The 18,347-nt window shown below is 42.7% G+C and overlaps 1 protein-coding gene and 1 long non-coding RNA gene across 2 annotated transcripts in view; both read right to left on the reverse strand.

Annotated features, from left to right (window-relative positions):
- Positions 1–5,625: 5,625 nt before the first annotated feature.
- LOC309491255 (uncharacterized protein) lies at positions 5,626–7,317 on the reverse strand. The gene is made up of 2 exons (XM_082160743.1): positions 7,096–7,317; positions 5,626–6,877 (listed from the first exon to the last, which is right to left on the reverse strand). Exon 2 carries the CDS (start codon positions 6,647–6,649, stop codon positions 5,729–5,731), a length of 921 nt encoding a protein of 306 aa, XP_082016869.1. The 5' UTR covers positions 6,650–6,877; positions 7,096–7,317; the 3' UTR covers positions 5,626–5,728.
- Positions 7,318–12,748: 5,431 nt separating this feature from the next.
- LOC309491317 overlaps positions 12,749–18,347 on the reverse strand; it is a 155,046-nt gene continuing 149,447 nt past the window's right edge. The window contains exons 2-3 of the long non-coding RNA XR_014203022.1: positions 12,831–14,102; positions 12,749–12,792 (exon numbers count right to left, since the gene is read on the reverse strand). This is a non-coding gene — a long non-coding RNA (uncharacterized lncRNA). The remainder of the gene's footprint in view (positions 12,793–12,830; positions 14,103–18,347) is intronic.

Below are 18,347 nucleotides of genomic sequence, written 5' to 3' on the forward strand. Positions count from 1 at the left end.
ATTTTGCGTATAGCCTATCACAAATTATATCGTATTTTTTACATGCCAGATATTTGTAAAATGCAGAGAGTAATGATACAACTGAAAATGGCCAGTTTACTGCTGACTATTTTCATGAATAATAGGCCTATTACTAAGTTAGGATTATTATTTAGAAGATCACAGTGAAGTGGGACAGCTGGTCTGACAGGACTAGGACGACATGTAACTGCTTTATGTGATGAAGCCCATGGGTTTGGGCACAAGGAAGCTCATTTGTCCTGTATGCAAAATGTCCATAAAAAAAAAAAAATGGTAAAGTGAACTGTTTGGTGATATAGCGACAATCTTTAGCGTACACTTTGAACATGCAGTCAAGCCAGTCACAGTTTGACGTGGCCGAGAGAACACAAACTATAAAGTTCATTCAAACCAAAAAAAAAACTCCCTCTTGCAGTTCGCTTTAGCACAGGGATGATTTTTGTGTGAATGTTTGCACCATATCTTGTGCATTCAGCATTTGAACATTGTGTCCTTGCATACTCTGATTAAGGACATTGAAATGCTGGAAGAAATCTGCCATGTATACCAACTTCAGTATCCATGAGCCATCTTCAAAGCATCTGGAAAGCTCTGATGTTTCACCAGAGAGAAACTCTCTCAGCTCTTTGGCAGCGCATACACACCACTTAACACAGCCCTGTGGGACAGCCAGCGTGCCTCTGAGTGGAGCATCAAGCATCAGCGCCCATTTCTCTGCAGAGTGAACTGAAAAGCTGTGTTTCAAGGGGTGTGATTTTACAGACTTCAGTTTTTACTACATCCCTCAGCACTTGATGCACATCATCATCAGTTGGTTTGGCCACAAGAGCGTCCCGGGAAGCATATGGTGTGTGGAAACAGCATTGGGCTCTTTCTCTCTGATCAGAGTCATAACTCCGCTGTGCTCACCGGTCATAGCGTTAGCACCTTCAGTACACACTCCAACACACCGAGACCAGTCTATTGAACTCTCTGTCATGAATTGATCCATCATATTAAATCTATATCCTGCCCTGTAGTTCTGCCTTCAAGGGGTTTACAAAAATACGTTTTTAAGGAAACGAATATAGACCATTAGCTGTGCTTGATTTATATCAGTACTTTCATCCAACTGTAGCGCAGAGTATTCACTGGTTTGCAGTTGTTCTAAAAGTTGCGATGCAATATCATTGGCCATCTCACCTATGCGTCTGCTTACTGTACTGAACGACAATGGCAGACAATCTACCGTTCGTGCCGTTTCCTCTCCCAATAACTCCCAGACGATGTCTTTAGTAGCTGGTAATAATAATGCTTCGCCAACTGTGTGTGGTTTCTTAACACACGCGATGTGGAGGGTGTGACGCACCTCTCAGGGAAAAGTATTAGTCTACCGGGTCAAACACAGCTCCTGATGTTTGAAATAGTCAGTCGATTTTCCTGTTTCATTGGGATGTTTCTGCTGTAGATGGCGTTTGAGCTTGGATGGTTTCATTGGATGGTTTCTTGGAGAGAACACATTGGGGTCCCTCGACTCCCTGCTTTAACATACAGGTAAAACCAAACGTAATGTAAGATTTGTCATATTTTCAAGTTTTTTGCTTAGCGTTCGCCAAGTCAGATCAACACGAACTGCTTGCAGGAGCGGGATTATAGAAGCACATATATAGCCACTTATTGCTCTGATAACAATACTTACTGAGTACAAAACGTTAGGAGTGCAAAGTATTTTGGGATAAATACATTACAAGGATCCACTCTTATAAATCCCAAAACTATATGTGGATTTGGTTAATATCTTTAGGATAAAAAATGTATTATGTAAATGTTCTTTGTTGTTGTTTGTTTCTGTCAAGTGTTCCTTTTTTTTTTTACTGTTTATTTGACAGGGACAGGGCACAATTGAAACACTTGCACCAGAATTATCTAACAGCTAATTTGCATCTGTTGTTTCCATGGACCCCCTAGTGCCCTCTTGTGGCCGTCTTGGGGTCCGCGCTATTTATATTTCCGAGGAGCTAGAGATTTTCAAGCTGCAACATTTTCCTCATGCATTTTGAAACAAAACTTTATTACATATTATTAAATTGTATACATAAAATTATTTTTATTAACAAGTGTTTTTTTTTTTTACATTAATGCTGCGTTCACACCGGACGCGAATAGCGCGTCAAATTCGCGCCTGCCGCGTCTAGTTTGACGCTTGACCACATGTGTACATTCGCGTGTCAAGAGCGAGATTGACGCGCGTAAAAACAAAAGTTTGAAGCGAAATTTACGCGCGTCAGAGGCGAAAGTTTCGAAACCCGTTGACGGCCATCTTTTTTAGATGTTTATCGAGCATTAGCATTAGCATTAATCGAGAGAGTCACCGCTCGTATATGCTCTGGAGAGCAGAAACAGCTGCGTAGGGGACATCGTCGCTGTACTCGGGTCCACCAGACCCTCCGGAGGGTTTCAGGAGTTTCCCAATTTGCTCCAGGAGCTAGGTTTGGTGGACCTAACGGTGAGGACGCTGACGAGGACAGCGTAGGCCGTATAAGGCCTCGGCCTCGAGTGGTCTATGCCTGTCGAGCCCGCGCTCTACAGCCCGGCGCGAGGTTCACCCTCGCCCGCACCCACCTAATCTGTCATTTATTTTTGTTTTGATAATAAATGGAGCCAGCCTCCAAAAGTGAAACCTGTCCTGTGATTTTTTAAAAAAGTTTTTATACACTGAATTGTGTTTGTTGCCTTTACATTAGAATAATAATGTTTCATATAATCTAGAATAGATATGGAATAAATAGCATTCAATACAAAATAAGTATCTCTCATAATATATTGAAATCGAGTTTTTATGTGAAAGATTTGCTTTGCACACCAAGCATTTTAGTCATATTACAAAATAATTTATTGAGGCCAAACATAAAATAACATTATAAACTGTCACTTCACCACGTGACAGTGCAGCAAGCAGGCTCCTGATTGGTTAACGCGGCGCGAATTGACGCAGAAGTTCAGATTTTTCAACTCGGGCGGCAGACGCGAATTCGCGTCAAACACGAGAATGCACAAAAAGCACTACATAAAACATTCGCGCGTAACGCGCTTAACGCGCCAGACGCTCAATTCGCGCCATTCGCGCGAACTTGACGCGCGAATGAGGCGTATTCGCGTCTACCGCGCCGCGCTCTACGCCTCATTCGCGCCGCAGGATTTTTTTACGCGCGTAACGCGTCTTTGCATTGACTTAACATTGAAATCACTCGCGCCTGACGCCCTATTCGCGTCCGGTGTGAACGCACCATTATGCTGCGTTCACACCGGACGCGAATAGCGCGTCAAATTCGCGCCTGCCGCGTCTAGTTTGACGCTTGACCACTTTGTGTTAATTCGCGTGTCTCACGCGCGTAAAAACAAAAGTTTGAAGCGAAATTTACGCGCGTCAGAGGTGAAAGTTTTGCCGGCCATCTTTTTTAGATGTTTATCGAGCATTAGCGTTAGCATTAATCGAGAGAGTCACCGCTCGTATATGCTCTGGAGAGCAGAAACAGCTGCGTAGGGGACATCGTCGCTGTACTCGGGTCCACCAGACCCTCCAGAGGGTTTCAGGAGTTTCACAATTTGCTCCAGGAGCTAGGTTTGGTGGACCTAACGGTGAGGACGCAGACGAGGACAGCGTAGGCCGTGAGGCCTCGGCCTCGAGTGGTCGCTGCCTGACGAGCCCGCGCTCTACAGCCCGGCGCGAGGTTCACCCTCGCCCGCACCCACCTAATCTGTCATTTATTTTTGTTTTGATAATAAATGGAGTCAGCCTCCAAAAGTGAAACCTGTCCTGTGATTTTTGTTTTTATACACTAAATTGTGTTTGTTGTCTTTACATTAGAATAATAATGTTTCATATAATCTAGAATAGATATGGAATAAATAGCATTCAATACAAAATGAGTATCTCTCATATATTGAAATCGAGTTTTTATGTGAAAGATTTGCTTTGTTGTGCATTTTAGTCATATTACAAAATAATTTATTGAGGCCAAACATAAAATAACATTATAAACTGTCACTTCACCACGTGACAGCAGCAAGCAGGCTCCTGATTGGTTAACGCGGCGCGAATTGACGCAGAAGTTCAGATTTTTCAACTCGGGCGGCAGACGCGAATTCGCGTCAAACACGAGAATGCACAAATAGCACTACATAAAACATTCGCGCGTAACGCGCTTAACGCGCCAGACGCTCAATTCGCGCCATTCGCGCGAATTTGACGCGCGAATGAGGCGTATTCGCGTCTACCGCGCCGCGCTCTACGCCTCATTCGCGCCGCAGGAATTTTTTACGCGCGTAACGCGTCTTTGCATTGACTTAACATTGAAATCACTCGCGCCTGACGCGCTATTCGCGTCCGGTGTGAACGCACCATTAGACTATTTAGATCATTACTTGATCATTATGCATGCAATATTCAGAAAAGTGTGCAGTTTTAGCTATTATTTTTTTGATTCACTTTTATTAGAATGTAGATTGAAAATAATTTGGTAATATGCTTATTATTTTTAAAATGTGAGAAATTTGCTATCACAACTTAACTCAATAACTTTCCCAGATTTAACTCAAGATAACTCAAATATCCAAGTTGTCGCTTAATACAACTTCACATTTTAAGTTGACTAAACTTGAAATTTTAAGGCTGCACAAACCCTTTAACAACAATATTTTTAGTCAACAGAAAGCAATTAGATTTTTTCATCTTCAGAACAAAACAAATAAATTGTAACTTGTTACAAAATAAAAGGAATATCAAATTAAGATGTGTAATCAAGAAAAGATAAGGATGAGTGATGTTTGAGAGGTAACATGTCTTTTTCTTACCAGTAGTAAATATATATATATATATACAATTGAATAATATGAACATAGATTTAATCCACCTTTGAATATTACAGAGAAACAGAGCTTTAACGGAAGCAACACTACGAACACAGACATTGCATAGGCTAATTCTGTCATGTGACACCAAATTTATATGTGTTAAAGCCCTTTTTTCTTAAAAAAAAAAAGTGTTTTCAAACTAGTTTTTCGTGACATTTCAAGTATCAACATAGATTTTATGTGCTAAATTTAAACGGAAAAATAGTGTTGACACTTGCAAAGTTATATTGATAATTAGCATATCCATCAGCTATATCGGTAAACATTTTGAAGTGCTAAGCGTGTTTTTTTGTTTTGTTTATTTGGCAAAAAAAATCCTGGGATGGAAACCTGGCTAGTGATAACAGGAAAATGATTCAATGATGCAAACAGAGTTAATTTCTGCTGTACAGAAGCTCTAAAAGAAAATAGTGTGATTGTTCAGCTGAAATGTTGATTCAGTTCCGTTGTAAAGATCATCAATTGAATTAGTTCATTTATCTATAAAGCAGCTCTGGAGAAAGCAGTGATGTCATCATCAGCTCAGCTCAGTTCTCATCCAACAGCGTTAGGACAGTCTGATCAATAACACTGTGGAATATTAAGTGTTTCCAACTAACCAACATGTCTAAGGAACAAGATAGTTCAGCCACTGGTCTGGCTGTTCATAAAACATTTCTACAACAATTAGATTTTTCCTAGATCCTGCAGTAGATTTATTATTTGATCTCACTAAACGAGGAATAGACACGGTTTCTATGCAATGTTCTACAATAGTATTTATATCAGTTAAATTGGTGCAGCAGAGACTATGATTTGGACTTTTGGTTACTAGTCAAAGGGTATTTAACATTTTGGAGATGTTATCCGACAGAAGATCCGCTCCGAATCTGCTTGGGTGTAAGCCATCAGCACGGAAAAGCCTAGGACGCTCCCAAAACAGATTCCAATTATTTACAAAGAGCAGTTTCTGCTCATTGCACCATGACATTAACCATTCATTTAGCGCAAATAATCTGCTGAACTTTTCATGCCCTAGTCGGTACGTGGGAAGCGGTCCTGACACAATGATCGTTGTTTCAGGCGATGTGCTGCGTACCGTATCGATTAGATTCCTGAAGTCTTTCTTCAGAATCTCCGTCTGGCGCAGCCTGATGTCGTTCACTCCCGCGTGCAGGACCACAGTTCCGACGCGCTCGTCACCGTTCAGGATCTCGGGAACGCGAGCAGCGATTTCAGAAACACGAGCACCAGGAAAGCAGTGACTTTGCACCTTACTTTTACCTAACGTAGCGTGTACGTGCCGAACGATGGAATCGCCGATGATCACAACATCGCGTTCTGTTTCGCGTAGAGGGGAGAAGCGGTTTTGTGTGGATAACTCGAAAACCGGGAGGGTCGGAGAAAGTCTTGGTCTAAACCTGACTCGCGTCTTCCGCTGCGGAACCACCCATGCTTCGTGGTGGCGTGTTGGAGCCGGAGTGAACGAGACCATGGCTGATTGCGACCGATGCTGAGGAACGCACGGAGTAGACGCGGTCGGAGTCAGCGGGTTAGTAACGTTAAACACTGATTTGTGTGCATCGGCGCGTGATGTTTCAAGAGCCAAACACCGGTCTCTCAGCTCGGCCTGTCTCAATAAAAGGTTGTGGATCTGTTTCTCAACAGCTTCCAGCTCAGACTGCAGTGCGTGAAGCTCAAATGTGTCCTCACCTGCACCAAGCGGTAGACTACTTACATCTGATATATTCGCCATTTTAACAGATGGACAGTGAGTTAGCAACGAAGCTACCAGTGATGCTATCAATATTAATACTAATTTATGACTGAAGTCTTGGATATAATCCGTTTATTTTATTTTATTTTATTTTTTTATTTTTTTAGTGGTAGGGGTGTAGAGTAGACGCACGATAGGCGAAAAAAAAAATGTTTGTTTGTAAGTAAGTGTGGAGAAGACGCGTTCAGCCGTGATCCACGGACGTACCTTTAAGAGTATCCAGCGTTGGATCACTAATAGGCTTGAGACTAATTTTGAGAGTCTGCTCAACAGTCCGCGTTGTAACTATGAGGTTTTTTAGGTTTTTTAGTGGTAGAGGTGTAGAGTAGACGCACGATAGGCGAAAAAAAATAATAATAAAAAAAATTTTTTGTTTATAAGTGAGTGTGGAGAAGACGCGTTCAGCCGTGATCCACGGACGTAACCTTTAAGAGTATGCAGCGTTGGATCACTAATAGGCTTGAGACGCGTCTGCTCAACAGTCCGCGTTGTAACAATGAGGTTTGAGCAGTAACATTAGTGCTTCTCAGTGAGGAAAAGTAGAAAATGTTCGTTGTAAGCGAGTTTAAAGAGAAAAATCAAGAATTATAAATCAAATCGATAGAGCTCCAAAAACAACAACGCATTCAGACGCGACGCATGATAATAACAGACATTACTCACCGTGTTTGTTGAGTGTTTCTTACTCACCTGAGCTTTTATGAACTCAAAGGCGCGAGAGAAAATAAATAAATAAAAATAGCTGAGCGCACCTGTGGCGCGTTAACAGGCTAGCGAATTACAATTCACTTCAAAATGCTTATGTATGCAAATTGACTGTTGAATTTCAGTTTAATTTATAAAAAATGTATTTGCCGGAACCAGTACTTTACTAAATAAAATATTAATTTTTAATGTCTTTCAGAAGACCCAGTGCATATTTTTTTGCGGCCTAGAGTCAAATATAGATATTGCATATATCTAAAATTGAATGATAATATGATTTATCTGCTTCCCGTCACACCTTCAGCACAGACAAAATCACTCAGAAACCTGGAATAAATCACAGCAGAAATACAGAAATATTAGCATTCCCATTATAAATGACCATAGCTAATGCTAGGAGGAATGACCACACTCTGATATCAGAGTAGGGATGGCTGACGCGAAACAGTCGTTCCAAAGCTTTGCGAGATCCCGAAGCGCAGATGTGTCGAAACACTGATCCGAAGCGTGATTCAAAACACCCATGTCACGTGACTATGGCCAAACGAAGCCTCGAAGTGTTTCACTCTATATGGGGAGGCTGCAGACCTGGAGCCGGTAGATCTACGCCCCTAGCAGTTTTACGCCCCTGGCAGTTTTACGCCCCTGCTGTTCCTGATGCGTCCAGTAGGGGGATATGCTGCGAAATAACACCATTAAATCGATGCTCAAAACTTACACAATAATAACCGTCCAGTTCATAGATTTTGCCCGAATTTGTGGTTTTTGTTAATTTAAATATTAAATGTTTTAGTATAAATCTGCACTGCACTATGGATTAAAATATCTCTAGATATTAGGTTGGGCTTCACTCAGCCTATACAGAAGACTATTTGTTTTCATGAATTAAAAAATAACACACATAGTTGGATCAGATGACAAGTAATAATATATGACCTACTATAGAATAGTTAATTGAATATTGAATACATTAATATTGAATAAATAGTAATAATAATAATACTAATTAATAATAATAGAATATTCACTGTATGTTTTTATACAGGAGACTGAGTGAAATATGTTGTTGTGAATTTAAAGTTACAATTAGATATTAACCATATTTAGCCCATTAGACATACAGCACCGTGTAATCATATGGATCCTGGATTAAATATCTGCTGTACTATTCACTTAGTCATCATACAGCTACAAAACAGTGTCCTTCATAGCATTTTATGAAGACAAACACAATTTATCCCTTTTCTAAAATTCCAAGGGCCATTTATAAGAAAGAGACAATATTTTTGTTCACAAAAACATTATTTATCAACACCATTTATGAATTATGATGACTCCCCTATGGCTTGCCACTCTGCTTTAACTGTTTTTCTATCCTCCTGTCAAAGTGCTTCTGCTCACTGATAAAAAATTAAAATAAAATTAAACAAACAAATGTAAAAAGGACATCCATGGTAAATTTTATTTTGTCAAATTCAAAAGCAGCAGGACTCACTGTTAAATTTTGTATAAAATTCCTGAATCCTTAATTTTTTATCAAAGTTGCTTTTGTACATTTCATCATTATTCATTATATCAATTCATTTTTTCCTTCATTAGTGAAATTCTAAATACACCTCCGCAATTCATAAATTCAGGACACATTTACAAAATAAAGTGTAATAGAAATGTATTTAAAACATGCTTAACAGTTTATGACAACTAGTCAGCCATTTTGCATTTAATGACTTATGCAAGGAACTAATGCCTAGATGTTTTGAGTATGACAATTCAACAGAGAAATAGTATAATAGGCCTATATTTTGATCAACAAGACATAAAGAGTTGATAATGTAGGAAACAGCAGACAGTTGTACATTATGAATTGCATGAATGTACCAAAGCATTTGCAATTTGTATAAAATGAGAAATTGCTTTTATGATGTGCACAAGTGAAAGATGATGTGATTTCAGGTGTGATCTGAGAAATGCACCAAAGCAACTGAGATAAACTATAATACTTATTGGAGACCCTGCAGAATCACTGACCCCATGAGTCACAGACCACATAAAAGAAAGTGTTACGAGAACACAAACTGCCTTTTTAATTTGCATTTCATGTGTGTATTTCATTAAAAAAAGCTAAACTTTAAAAAAATATAAAAAGGACATCCATGGTGAATTTGATCTAGTCACAGTGTGTGTGTGTGTGTGTGTGTGTTGCCCAGAATTTATGTCAGATGAGTGTGGATTGCATCAATTTGCTCCTGATCTTCAAAGTACAATGGCACAGGTACTTGTTGGTGGAACACTTTTGGAAAAAGTGTCAAGACACTTTGATTTCTTTTGGCCACTGATGATGGACTGTGCAGAGAAAATTAAAAAAATGACATTAAAAACATGTCCTTGTATGTCTCTGTAAGTCATTTATTTACTAGAGAAGCTATTGGTTTGGAATGCAGTTAAAAAAGAGATGGGTGTTTATAGTTTATAAAAGTTTCGAGAGAGAGAGAGAGAGAGAGAGAGAGAGAGAGAGATTTCCATAGCTAAAGCAAACACACTGGGATGCATCATGCAAGTTACTTGGCAAAGAAAAATCCCACTTTAAGTGCACACAGCCTACATTTTAATCCAGATCAGTACGCTATTTTAAGAAAAATGTATATTTAGATATAAATGAGATAGTTAGATCTCATTTTATAAGAAACAACTCAAACCAGAAAGGAGTAAAGGAGTCTTACCAGAAGAGGCAAGATAAAGACGGGCAACAAAAGAACATTCAAAAGAAAATTAATTTTGAAAGTGAGTAGAGAAGACTAGGGGCAGCTAAACTTACACGTGGTAAGCTATAACTTATAAATTTAAGCCAGACAGAACATCAACCTGACCGTCCAGAACTTTTTGTCTCTCGAAATAAATGATAGACCTATCCATTGATATAAATAAATGAATTGATATCTACCTAGCTCTATCAAGCTATTCGTTTATAAATAATAAATGTTGCATCATTGCTAAACAACAATAACTTTAGCGGATTATTTATTATACCTCAATCAATTCGTGTCAATGTACAGCCTCCCCCTACTGGACGCATCAGGAACAACAGGGGCGTAAAACTGCCAGGGGCGTAAAACTGCTTGGGGCGTATATCTACCGGCTCCAGGTCTGCAGCCTCCCCTTACTCGTTTCACTAGTGTTTCATCAGGTGTGGTCCGCCGAATCAGCGTTTGATTGACACGGTCGGGAACAGACCACACAATCGCACATCTGTATAAAAGTGAAATCAACGCATATTGACCTCTTTGTAAGAGGAGTTTGATTTTGAGACAGCGGATTTTTGGTGATATAGGCTAGTGACAGTGCGATTTGATTAGTTATAGGCTTAAGGCTTACATTTAAATTTACACAACACATTGACTGATAGGCTAGAGAGTAGAGACTGACAGACTAACATTTAGATTCATAACATTACTAGACTATACGTGTTCATTTGTGTTTACTTTCTTTAGGTTTATAATGTTTGATGAAGTAGGAATCGCGAACTATAACAAATAATAACAATTTCATAATTTAAACATACACAATTCACACTTCAAACATTATGCATCACACTCAAGTCCTACCACAACCCACAGGGGTGGTAGTGGCGCAGTGGATAAGACACATGCCTTTGGTGTGAGAGACCCGGGTTCGAATCCACTGTGAGACACCAATGTGTCCCTGAGCAAGACACTTAACCCCTAGTTGCTCCAGAGGCGTGCGACCTCTGACATATATAGCAATTGTAAGTCGCTTTGTATAAAAGCGTCAGCTAAATGAATAAATGTAAATGTAAACCCTATACAAAATGCATGCAATCTTTTCTGTAAGCAGGAAACTACAGCTCCCAAAATGCCCCGCGGCAAACCAGGAAGTTCGCGATTCCTACTTCATCAAACATTATAAACCTAAAGAAAGTAAACACAAATGAACACGTATAGTCTAGTAATGTTATGAATCTAAATGTTAGTCCTACGGCTTCGCCACATCGTCAACTTATAACTTGTACAGCGCATAGCATTATCTCTATCAGTTAACTAAGCTGCTTTGATCTACCGGAGAATAGCGTTATCTTTAACGTGCAACGGACATAAACACAGTACAACAAGCATGGCGACAGCAGACAACATGAAGCATACATCATTAAAGTAGACAAGAAACCATTTGAGATTAAGAGAGCTTACCAAGTGGCTGCACACCGGGTTGAAAGTTATTACAAACTGAATGAATCTCACGCTTCCTTTTCACGTAGTAAACACCGGTCACATGTGCTCACAGCACACCCCTCTCTTAAAGAGGCACTACACTATTAGGCTGCTAAAGTGTTACTTGCAACATTGGTAGCTCTAGTTTAAGGTAAATTAAACATTTAATTAAACATGTAAATAAGAAATAACAAAACTTCACAAATGACAAAACTCCACAGAAAACACAACACCTCCCACTTAAGATCCTGATCTTATAATCCAGGGGACTTTCCAAAATCACTCAAAGGACCCCTCTTAGTGACACCCTCTTTATTTTTCCCTTTCCACAAATTATACATACATATAATTAGGCTACCCTTTTTTTTGGTTTTTTTTTTTTTAAACCCTTAGCTTTGCACAATGTCTATGTATAAGTGTCTGATGAAGGCACGACCAATGGAAGAGCAGCAGCTTAGTCCAATGTCCAAGTCAATCACATCCCTATGGCAGGTGTGTGGTGTACTGCCCGGGTATGCGAGGTATGGGATGTGCATGCTCTAACTTCTTCATGTATGTGCAATGTGATGGGCATGGTGGCAGCGCTAGGCTTGCACCAACCAGCCAACAAGGGTAAGGGTAAATGAGATGGGTTTGGGCCAGGGGGATAGGGCGGTGTGCAGAATGAGAGGAGTTCAGGAAGAGCCGGGAGTCAAGGTGGCTGGGGTGGATGAGTTTCGTCCACCGGGAGAAGGACCACCAGTCTTCTCACGTCTCTTCTGATAACTGTCATGGGCAGTGAAGAACTCCTCTTCTTCCGGCCATCCACCAAGGAAACAGGAAGGCCAGTACATGTTACAATGTCAGCATCCCTGACAATTCCTTTACTGTCAGGATAAACTGTCAGAATCCGGCCCAGACGAAACTGACCTCTCAAAGCATTTGGGTCAGCAATCCAGACGAGGTCGCCGACTTTGACGTTCCTCTCTGTCCGGTGCCACTTATGTCGAATAAACAGATTTGGGCCAGCTAGTTCCCTCCATTTTGCCCAGAACCGGTCAACTCCGATTTGAATAGCCCTTAGACGACGCCAGGGATGGGTCTTTAGGTCAAGCCCGTTGGTGTCTCCTCCAAGCGATGCTCGACCCAGTATGAGGGAGTTGGGTGTTAAGTAGGGATGAGCGAGTACAGCATTAACTGTATCTGTATCTGTATCTGTTAACCATATGAATTATCTGTATCTGTATCTGTACTCGGACTGGGCGGGGCCTAACCCGGAAGTGGGCGGGATTTAACCCGGAAGTGGGTCGGGTTGTCTTGAAATGGGCGGGGCTTTAACCGGTATGTTATTTTAAGCATGCAATTGATATGGGTTGATCAGAAATTGTTATATTTATTGCTGATTAGAAAACAATTTACATGACAGCATCATGACAGCATCAGGTTTTGATCACGATAACAAACGAATTACAGAACAAGTTTTGCAACAATGAATACAACACATGCGGTTGCAATTATGAAGTAAAATGTAATGAACAAGAGTTTTCATCTCAACTAGGGCTGGGTGATATGGACCAAAAGTCATATCCCGATATATTTAGGCTGAATTTCGATATACGATATATATATCCCGATATTTTTTATTTTTCATGTTTTATTTTTTTCAAAATTTGTTAACACACACACAAGTACTGTCCCCCTTTACTTAACATAAATTGTAAGAATAAGACTAATAGTAAAGACTACTAATAAACATTAGGCATATGCTAAAGGTATTAAATAGCAGTCCCAAACTAGTTTTTGTTAATACAATGTTGGTATGAGCCACCACAGTCATTTAAAAATATAAAAAAATAACACAAAGAAAAATAGTGGCATTTTGGGGTTAATATGGAAACGACAGTTACCATGGTGAATACACAATACTAACAAGAACTGTTAATGAAACATGGAAACTGCTCCTGGTGAATAGAATGAAAATCATACCTGCATTACTTTTATTTCGTGTAATTTACAACGTAACGGCGTTGCATGCTCGTAGTTTCTTTTGCACTTTATATACAGTGAGGAGATACAGCGCGCGCCGCCGCATTTGCGCGTGCAATTGAGTGTGCGCTACGACTACAGTATAACGGCTGACAGGACAAGAAAGTCCGTTTTTCTGAGGTGAAAGACTTTATTTCATGTTATAACATAACATGCTCTAAACACGCACGCAAAGTGGAAAAGGAGGGGCGGGGGCGCGGGGAGCAGTGCAGAGAGCTCCGGGTCAGCTGGCTTGGAGCAAGGATCACAGCGCAAATTTGAACTATATCGATATATATAATGGTAAAAAATATATATATATATATTCTTTATATCGATATATCGCCCAGCCCTAATCTCAACATAACTTTCTTTTTTTTTAATCCGAGCACAGATATTGACTCGTATTACTCGTATAATACTCGTACACGACAAAAGTGCTTTATCCGTACCGGATACTCGTTTCAGCCGAGTATCCGGCTCAACTCTAGTGTTAAGTACTCGACCGAATCCTCCTGTTCTTGAGCTCTGGCATCGATTGGGCGTTCGTTTGTCAGGTTGGCTGCCTGATAGAACAGAGTTTGGAGCTCCCCCCATGTGAGAGACCCTGTAGCTCCTCTGAGGCTCATGAGCGCTCTCTTCAAAAGCTTCACAGCAGCCTCCGCAGCTCCATTCCTGTGGGGTGCATCTGCTGGGTGAAAATCCCACTTCCACTCAGTCCCGTTCTTAGCGGCTGCATCTTCTATGGATGCAGCCTGCAAGCAAGCCAGATGTTTATGCAGCTCACACAGAGCCGACTTAGCGCCAACAAAGTTAGTGCCTCTGTCGGACCATAGTTTCCTTGGATGCCCCCTCAGAGCAACAAAACGGGAGTATGCTTGGAGGAAGCTTTCTGCCGACTGGTCATCAGTGAGGTCCGCATGGACGGCTCTCGAGGACATACAACAGAAAACAATGCCCCAGACCTTCTTGCTTGTCCTTCTCTTAACAGCGTCCTTCACCTCAAAGGGGCCAAAAAGGTCGAGGGTTGTATACTCGAATGGGCTTGCTCTTTTGGTACGCTCTTGAGGGAGATCACTCATTACTTGCTGGCACATCTTGGCTCTTTGCTTTCTGCAGGTGATACAGTTGTTCAGCACCTTCTTAACTGTTCTTCGTCCCTGTATGATCCAGGCTTTCCCTCTTGTCCGTAGAAGGGTAGAAGCAACACCTTCATGGTTTTCTTCATGTGCCTCCCTGGCCAGTAGGGTTGCGAGCCACGACTGGCATGGGATTAGCGGTACAGCCACTCTATCCTCATTCCAGCGTTGGATTCTCCCTCCGCAGAGCAAAAGTCCTGTCTTTTGATCCAGGGTTGTGTCCCGGAACTCGACACCATCTTGAGCTGCAAGAGCTAGATCTTTGAAAGCTGTTGCTCTTTCTTCCACAGACAGGTATGGTCTTGCCTCCCACTTTGACCGAACTGGGGCCTGGCTGTTGCCCAGCCAGATTTCTACTGCTTGTCTCATCCAGGCGATGGTCCCGCATAACCGTGCCAGTGAATTGAACCTTCGGGGGTCTACAAGGCGCACAAGCGCAACACTGGTTGGGCCTAACCATTTTCTGGGCTGGGCTTCTGCTGTGACCAGTGCCGAGAACGCCTTCCTCCGAAGTTCCCCGATCTCTTCAGCAACAGAGGGGTTGATCTCTCTGGCAGTTTTCACGGGCCAATCTGATTCAGGCAATTAAAAAAATTCTGGGCCTTCCTGCCAGACTGATCCTTCTGCAAGCTCCTCAGGGGATGCCCCCCTTGTGATGAGATCGGCGACGTTCTGTCTTCCTTCGACCCACCTCCAGCAATCTACTGATCCGGCCTTTTGGATTTCTCCAATCCGGTTTGCAAAAAATGTCTGATAGCCATAGCTATCCTTCTGGATGGCTCCTAGGATTGTCTGACTATCGACAAAATGAGTCCACCGATCGATCTTGATGTAGTAGTGCTTCTCAAAGTATGTCTTCAGGCGGGATGCTAAGACAGCCCAGCACAACTCAGCTTTAATGACATCACCTTTCTGGTCTAGAGGGGTGAGCTTGGCCTTTGATTCAACCAGCTTCACTACGACTCCATCTTCTGTCTCCCACCGTAGGTAAAGAACGGCTCCGTAGGAAGCTTCACTACCATCGGAAAACGTGATCCCCATTGGGCAACCTATGGCTCCATGGGGTGTGAGACTCCTATCGAATCTAAGTTGGCCAAGCCTCACATATTGCTCAAAGAGTTTTATTGCAGCCTCTCGAAGACGTGGGGAAAGAGGATCGTCCCAGGTGTCCTTGGAGGGATGGTCTCTTCCTGCTTCCTGAAAGGACTCTCTTATGAGCATCGCTCCTCGTTACTTGGCAGGTGAGGCCAGGCCAATGGGGTCATAGAACCCTGCGATCTGACTCAGCAGCATGTGTCGGGTAAGAGGGTCGGGAGTGCTGCCTCTGATCTCATCCTCTCGTAGATCCAGACCGGTCCTCATCTTTCCTCGCCTCCTTGAGAAGTTCACCGACGTCAGCACACGGAGTTTGTCAGATTCGGGTTCATATCCCAATCCCAATGCCTTATTCTCCTCGTCCCGCATCTGGTTGGGGAGTATCAGGGTCTTGGGTTCTGTTGACTTGATGTTGCTGGGGTCAATGGGTTTTCCACTCCTCCCACTTTGGCCTGTCAGGATCCAGGGCTTGACGGAGAAGCCACCTGCTTTTAGGATCTCTTCCACTCCTTCGGTCATCCTAATCAGAGTTTGGAGATCATCATGCGACGTCAAGATGTCGTCCACATAGCAGTCCTCTGTCAGGATCCGGCGCTCTTCAACCATGGATGTAAACTGAGGCAGGTTTGCCGTCTCTCTCATGGCAACCTGAGCGATGCATCCGGCAGGCTTGTCGCCGATGTTGACCCTAACGACGGCAAACACACCGATTTCATCTTCGGGGTTATCCCTCCAGAGGAATCGATGGAGGTGGACCTCCTCATCCTTCAGCCACACTGAATTATACATTTTTTTAACATCGCCAAGAGCAGCATACAATCTGCTCCTAAATCTCAGCAGAACACCTCGGATTGGGTTAAGAACATCAGGGCCTTTGTGCAGGAGGTTGTTCAGGCTCAACCCTTTAAACTCCTGGCTACTATTCCAGACTATCCTCACTGGCGTTGAGCTACAATGAGGATTTGGGGCAACCAGATGGCTGATGTACCAGATTGGGCCGTTCCAGCCCTTGATCTTTTCCTTCGTAAGCTCGATGGCTGCTCCTCTTGATACCATCTCGCGGATCTGCTCTCCATATGCCGCTTTCCACACAGGCTCTCTAGCCAGCCGAGCCTCGGTGTTCAGGAAGGTTGCTTCCACTGCTCTGCGATTATCTGGCAGAATCGCTGGGCTTACTTTCCATGGGTAGGCCGCATCCCAGTGTGGGGCGTCGCTGTGTTTGTCCGCTAGCACATAAAAGAGGCAGTCCTTTATCTTTTCTAAGTCCCTTTCTTCTCCAAGGGTCATCTCTTTGCCTCCCGGAGGGCACTTGCTGCACTTGCAGCTCCCGCATTTCGGGTCACACGCTGCTCCAATACTGTCCCACTTGAACCACTCAAACACCTCCTTATTCGTAGCAGTGGTGCTGCTGAGGGTCACTTCTTCCATCCTTGTTGGGTTCTCACTCAGGTCTTTGATGTCTACAACAACCTCCTTGTACACCCTTGAGGATGTTCACATAGACCTTGCAAAGTGAGTTTCAGACTGGTGCAGCGTTAGGTCGACTACTTCAAAGATGTCAGGGTGAGTACCACCAACAGTTTTGCCCAATGGGCCGTCCCAGAGGACTAGATCTCCCTCCAACTTGAACGGCTGTGGAACTAGACGAAGTTCCCTGTGGCTGATCAAAAGATCGATGTTCTCAGGGCGGACCAGCTCTTCAGTAGCGACATCAGGAAAGATCTTTTGCAGTTGTTGCGGAGTGACAGGCTGACTTATCTCCGCAATACTTTCCAGGCCGTAGCAGAGCAGTTTGTGTTCCATTACCGTCCCCTTGGTGGTCTTCACTCTTAGTCTCAGAGAGTACCTCTTGGTTGTGACTGTTGTTCTCATCCCTCCTATTCCATGGACAATTAACTTGATGCGCTCACCAATCAGTCCAAGGCGCTGGGCAGCGTTGTTAGTTATATAGTTGGTGTCAGAGGCAAGATCAATAAGAGTGCCTATCAGCTGGCCTGAGTTAGTTGTCACTTCCAGTAACATCATTATAACTGGGTACTCTTTCAGTCCACCTCCAGCAGTGCAGATCGTGGTTGAGGCTTTGTTGGAAAATGCCTTCCTAAATTCTGCTCTTAATTCTGGAGTGACTTTCGCCAGGAGCTCTTCTTGATTGCTGGTCAGCCCGAGGCCTTTTCTCTCTACCCTTTTGGTACCTTGCACCTCGCTGCCAGCGTCTTTCTCTTGAGCGATGGACTTGGGGCAGAGCAGATAGTGGTGAGGCTCTTCTTTGCGGCAGTCCATTTTACTGCAGAGGAACTTCGGGTTGCAATGGCCATCCTTTAGATGGAAACACAGGCACCGATTGCATATCCCATAGGTCTTTAGATGGATCTTTCTCCTCTGGAGATCCATCTCCCTAAAGGCTTTGCAGGCAAACAGCCTGCCAGCGTGTGTCTCATCAACACAGGCAGTGCACGAGCCAAAGCGTAGTTTCGACTGAGACTCTCTTCGGCCTGAGGTAGCTTTAGAGAA

This window comes from Leuciscus leuciscus (genome assembly GCF_965113295.1).
Source record: "Leuciscus leuciscus genome assembly, chromosome: 25".
NCBI classification, from domain to species: Eukaryota; Metazoa; Chordata; class Actinopteri; order Cypriniformes; family Leuciscidae; genus Leuciscus; species Leuciscus leuciscus.

Excerpts from the sequence above, each read along its gene's own strand:
- LOC309491255 (XM_082160743.1), bottom strand. The coding sequence starts at position 6,649 with ATGGCGAATATATCAGATGTAAGTAGTCTACCGCTTGGTGCAGGTGAG.